At 40.9% G+C, this 6,367-nt stretch overlaps 1 protein-coding gene across 1 annotated transcript in view; it reads right to left on the bottom strand.

Moving 5' to 3' along the window:
• Positions 1–343: 343 nt before the first annotated feature.
• The window catches only part of SIM2 (SIM bHLH transcription factor 2), an 80,344-nt gene continuing 74,320 nt past the window's right edge, over positions 344–6,367 (bottom strand). The window contains exons 10-11 of the mRNA XM_072399531.1: positions 4,794–5,202; positions 344–2,524 (exon numbers count right to left, since the gene is read on the bottom strand). Of these exons, the coding sequence (XP_072255632.1) occupies positions 1,800–2,524; positions 4,794–5,202 (1,134 nt within the window). The 3' untranslated portion in view covers positions 344–1,799. The remainder of the gene's footprint in view (positions 2,525–4,793; positions 5,203–6,367) is intronic.

The raw sequence follows: 6,367 nt of genomic DNA, 5'->3' as shown, positions 1-6,367 counted from the left end.
AAAGCTGCATTCAGCCCTGGGAATCTCCCTGTTTGCGATCCCTGGGGCACTGGAGGTTAATTAGCCACAGCTGCAATCATTGAGAAGATGCCCAGCAAAGGCTAACCCACTGACATTGTAATATAAGTATATATTACAAATGATACATTTGTTACAGATACAATTGTATCATTTGTAAGAGATACTTATATTACAATGTCAGGAGGTTTTCCTGTGCTGGGCATCTTCCTAATGATTGCAGTTGTGGCTGTATTCATTGAGAAGAGTGTTCGATCCCCAGAGCACTGGAGGTTAATTAACCTCTAGTGCCCGGGGATCGCAGAGGATTTGCAGGGCTGCATGATGCAGCTCTGGAAATCCTCCTGTTCAGCAAAAGCTCGAATCAGAAGGCCGTTCTCAACTACATTTTCGGTAAGCGAGAAAGGCCCGTTTCGCCGTGAGATCGAACTTATTATTCTCGCACGCTCATCACTAGTTATGAGTAGATATCTTGTAAGGCCTGTTTGTCAGAACTGGTCACCATGTCAAAGTGACATGGTTGCTTTACAATAGCAGATAAGATGTAAGGCTACATTCACACTGTAACATGTGTGGTTCCCATGTGTTAAACAAAATACAGGATCACTTGCACTACCTGCTTTAATGTCAATCTTTTTTAGTAGAAAACCAATGCTATAAAGACTAATGCTTTTACAGGGAAAATCAATAGGGACACAGAATGATAAAATGGGACTTTTAGTGGCTTGAACCTTGTGCACCCACTGTCTAGTAACACCTATAGACACTTCATCAGGGGCATCTTATCTGAATTGTGGGCACTGCTATATTGAACATTTCCTTAATTGGCCATGCCCAAGTTTGCTAATAGGTCACCCGGTTGCCAGCAGGCATTGGATTATATGATGCAGGCCTGATTCCCTATACTATAAATCATTCTGATGGAGAAAAACTTTAGGCCTCTAGAAAAATTATTATTTGATTAGGCAAATCCATCCTTCAATTGGCCATGCCAAGGTTTGCTAACGGGCACTCGGTTGCCAGCAGGCATTGCATTATATGATGCAGGCCTGATCTCCTATACTATAAGGATGTAGGTGGGCCACTGGGATGGCTCTAGACTGCTCTGTACTGTGACACATAATAAAACCTGACATATACCCTTGCTGCCTATTCTGCTGTTCTGTATATTCTTACTAAAAGTACAAAAGTGAAAAACATGGCAAAAAAGTGAGTCGCGTTAAAAATTGTTCCCAAGTAGATGTATTTGTAATAACTTAATTTATTCTAGTTGCCCTTTAAGACTGTTATATTATGTCTGTGGGTAGCCTAATTTTAGGTTTTTGCATTCGTCTGGATTTACTCTTCGAAAATGAAATTCCCTCAGGGGTAACGGGGATTAAATAATATGGGTTGTTTGAGGCGAGGGAGGAAATTTTTCCTCTATGTAATGAAGTATGAAGGTGTACATCTTAGAATCTGGCCTTTCTATTCATCCAGCAGTGGAGTAGGGGAAAATATGATCTGGCACATGACTTCTTAAATGGCACGGTCTACACCAGAGATTAATCTGTAACAATGCTGCTCTCAGGCTAGTTGTGTATTCCTGACCTTTCAGGTTCTATTACACTTGGCTTGGCAAGAAAACATGCACGCCTGTCCTTTGACGACCTTCGGCTACGCTTCGTAAGGATTGGTCACTGGTCTAACTCATGCTTCCGAGTAAATAATTCCAGTTAGATTGCTTTTCCTTTTTTTTTTCCTTCCCAATCAAAGAATAAAAAAAACCCTAAGGACCGCTGTCACCTTCCATTGGTTATAATGACTGACGTCCCAATATAGTGGGGAAGTGAAGTTTCACGGTGGGTTTCGGGAGAAGACATGGACGAAGGACTTTGGTTTTTGTAAATATATGAGTTAATTTCCTCTGAGGAATAGCCATAGTTTTCTGTCCCGTGTTCAGGCTCTGTGCACGATGAAGCCTGACAAGTCCCGTGTTTGGATAACACATGGTGGTAATTAAGAGGTACATATGGGACTTGGCCACGGGATTTGAAGTGCTCAGGTTCAGAGTTGTGGTGGGGATATTTTTGTGTTGTTCTGTCATTTTCCAGTTCGTGATAGCCGGTCTGATGCAGACCGACAGGCCCATATCTAGGCTCCTTCATACAGATCCTTCTCGTCTGCTCGTAGACCACCGGCCTAGGGAGCAGGTGGCTTAATTGTCCTACAGTCTTTGCGTGAAGGCATTCGGATTTTGGCAGCAGAGAACTGTTTAGAGAGTTCGAAAAGTGCTTTTCGTTGACAATCATTTTCTCCTGCTGGTATCTACTAAAGTCTAACTTGTTCTCCTCCTTCACTGTGTGATAAGCGGCTGTGCCTCTGTGCTCCAGCTTGCTGGTCTTCATGGTGGAGGAGCAGTATAGCTCATCCTTATAACGAAGGTTGGGTCTCGAGGATGAGGATGAAGAACAACCTGTGAATCCTTCGGATGAGCTTTCCGCAGAGCTGTAACGCTTGTTTGTTGCTAGGATTTAGATAAACAAAAAATGTTAATAATTTAAAAACTACAAAAAAAAAAAAACTATTCAAGTTTATAATAACCCCTAAGGGCTATGTCACACACACAAATTAATTACAACAGAATCACCTGTGACAGTTGTTCTTAAAGTGGACCTATCCCCTCAATTTTTACTTTATATAAAAGGGTGAACCTTTTATATAAAGTAAAAATGTGTTATTTTTGTCCCTAAATACATTTATAAAAAGGGGGGGGGGGAGATGGGAGTGCAGCACTTTCTGGGATACCTACATTACATTTTCCAGACGGCTTCTGACTGCTGCTTCTATGCATGCGCAGAAGGGGCTTTTCCTCGCAATGAAAAGAAAAGCCGACCTCATACATGCCCAGTGAGATCAGCATTCCTTTTTTAACATTTACAGAGACATATGTTATCCAATCTTGTGCCTCCACAGTGCAAGATTGGGTGATGTAGGCAGAAGAAGAGAAAAGAAGATGGTGGCACTTCTTCTGTGCCGGGATGAAGGAAGAATCCATGACAGCATGGGACTGACTCAAGGTCAGCCAAAGATCGAGGGCGGAAGTAAATTAAGTGGTATTTTTTTATTTTAATGATATTTCCTCTTTAATTCAATTAAATGGTCTTGGCTATGAATCATTCTTTTATTTGTAGCCAGTGATTCTAGAGCTGGGACCATTGATTTGAAGTAGTAATTGTTTGCTTCCATAGAACAGCCATGACATGGCTCTAACAAATAACGTTTATTATTTGCTTAGTTTGTAAACTATAACACTGAAAGCATTTGATGTATTTGTTCCAGTGCAAAAAACACCAATTGACCCTGATTAGAAAATCTGCCTGTGCAGAGCGTTATAAGTGTCATGGTTCCCAGCTATATATGTGGACTACAGGACATCTCCTCCCTATATTGTGGAAAGGAGAAGTATTCTAAATTTCTGTTCTAGTTTGACAACACTGCTCTTCCATATATACTGAACAATGAAAGAATGTGGTCAAACTAGTACAGGAAGGATGTACTCGGAAGGTCCAAAAAAATGAAATGAAAATAACCACTTCACCTAAGGTCTGGTATGCTGCAAAATATTGCATTTTGCTTCTCAGGTTTGGAAAGGATTAAAAAAAATAAAACAAGGAACAATTTGCTGCTTCCTCCCAATCGTCACCGCCCTTACCAGGTGCCTGGGGGCCTTCCTGCAAATCCAGGACTAATTAGAACATAACATTCAGCACTTGTCTGTTTGTTTAAGTTTTCCACTGTAGCAGTTTTCTAGGCTGTCATGATACAGCAATCTGTGATAACCCCATCATCATACAGCTCTGCTTTGCATCACATTACTCACGCTCTGATTTACACTCCACATCAATAATTACATCATGGAGTGTTTGGTCAAGTCACAGCTCAGTGAGAGTTTGATGGATGCCGAGCGGTTTTCCATTTATAAAATTAGCTGGAGGATGCTTTATCTGCTGCGTTTGTTTGGAGGAAGCTGAGAGGTAACACTGATCAAATATTAACCTACCAGTCACAAAAACCACTACTTTGCTGGGTAATGAATCGTGTCCAGGAATCTGACAGTTTTCTCCACTGAAATATGACAGTGAGTAATCGGTACAACAACAATTCTGCAAATTTGTTGATGTGGAACAATTACACGAAAGATTAACATGTAGATATTGTTTGACGTGCAGAGTAGATAGTCAGCACTGAGAATGGTGCTGGGTGTTTGGAGAGGTGGAATTGCAGGATCTCTAGGTGAAGCTGTGAAGTACTGCATGATTAACTGTACCCCCAACAGGAACTATTAGGAACCATATTTTGTTTTGCAGTGGTTTGTGCCATGGCTCCTGGATGCAACATGTAGCTTCCAGCTGCCCTTCAACTACTTCAGTGGGGATATGTTCTACTGTTGCATTGCATTTATTGCTAGAGGACCGGAGATAGCACTGCAATCGCACGACCAAGGATCAGTAACAGTAGACCCCTAATGCCTCCCCTGCACTTTCCATTAACAGATGCATTTGAGACTGTCATGTGACAACTGTGGACCCAGGACTGTCCAAAGCAGAGTGGCCTGACCACCTTGACTGTGATGGCTGTGGTCCTGGGCTCCCCAGAGACTTTACAGCCTCTCAGATCACTTCTTCAATAAAGCAGAAACAGAATTAAAAAAAAAACCTCATGACTGCATCACAAGTGATTCAATAAGTTTAACCCTTAAAATATATTTAGTTAGCCACTGTACAATAACTTACCATCATAACTCTGAGAAAGGCTGTGACACGTCTGACTTGCAGGCTGATCGTGAACAGTTTTTGGTGGTGAATTTGGCACTAAAGGGTTGGAGTAATGCCAGTGACACTCTCCCCCCGTTTGTATCGCGCCAAAGAAAAACCTAGCCACTTCACATGGTGACCCTTGGCTCTGTGCAAACCTAGAAGGCATCACTTGTACTTGTTTTTTGCCACCTAACATATGGGAGTCCATTGGAAAGTGTCCATAGTGGTAAGGGAATGGTAGGCTGTAGGGGGCGGGGTATAAAAGTTCACCGTTTTCCGTATGGTTGCTGGGTTCTTGGTTAGTGGCGGCATTTATTGATGGACTTCCTTTCCAGCTCCCAAATTGCGCATAGTCCAGTTTATCTCCATGAAAGGAATTGTATGGCTGGAAGAAAGAAAACACATCCATTAATTAACCAAGACAAATATTTCTTGTGTTTCTCATATTTCTGGGAAATATATTTCATTTCACTGATGAAATTTTTGACTTTACCATGCATTTTTAGTATGTAATAAACATTAGAGAGTTCCCAAAATCAGCCTTTTAATTAAAGATGGGAGGAGTTGGGATCTAGTGTGCCACCAAACGTTGTGAAAGCTACATATTTTTTATATATATTTATTACAGATATAAAAATAGCAAATGAATGAAACTTTTTGTATTGTATTCATTAAAAATACATTTTAATTGCAATTTATGTAAAGATCAAAATGTGACTTGGTATCATTCTCTTTTATTCTTCTATGCAGCGACATTCAGACTAGGAGAGGGAACATAGGGGCCAGACTGATGTTCTGCATGCAAATATAAGGACAACAAATATGCATACAGGAGGAAAAGAGCTGAGAGAGAGCCGCTCAACTGTCTCCTTCATTGGCCAAACACAGGGAAAAGAAGCTGATCCATGATGTGCTGTGAGTGCTATAAAACTCAAAACAAGATGGGCATCAATGCAAATCCTTTGGCAGTCACAACATCCATTATATGTATTTCATCTGTGTACTTAGCGGTTTTCCTGGTTCCTGATTACATTCTGATAAAGGTTTAAGCTTGCTGAAACCAATAATCCTTTAATTTATAAATATAGGATTAGGAAATGTTGATATGCTTCCCAAATTCATATTGGTTATGATTCTGTGTGTGGTAATGAGGGTACCAGTGTTTGCCATTTTATGATAGCACATTTATGTATATGATTTATATATAAAATGTGTGTGTGTGTATATATAAATATATATTGTGAGATCGCCCATAGCAACGGGGGGTGTTTCAAAGCAGGGAACAGGGCCAGCAGGTTTTAAGCATACCAAGGGTTTATTTTACTTCACTATTTACACACAAAACAGGCAAAATAAAACAAACATCAAAGAGAAAGCTTGGCCACTTGGCCACTAACTCACTGTTAGTTCCCTTAACTAGCAGTCCAGCCCAACCTAGTGTTGTTCAGGACTCTAAGGCCCTAACCAGATATCTTTTGCGATGGTCTGTGTCTTTACTCACAGTTCCCAGTTCCCAGTGGCCCTCCTCCCAGCTCAGCAGCCAAGGAAGA

This window comes from Pyxicephalus adspersus, chromosome 1 (assembly GCF_032062135.1).
Source record: "Pyxicephalus adspersus chromosome 1, UCB_Pads_2.0, whole genome shotgun sequence".
In the NCBI taxonomy this organism is placed as follows: domain Eukaryota; kingdom Metazoa; phylum Chordata; class Amphibia; order Anura; family Pyxicephalidae; genus Pyxicephalus; species Pyxicephalus adspersus.
The sequence above is the reverse complement of the archived record's forward strand: the minus strand, read 5'-3'. Positions and strand labels throughout refer to the sequence as shown.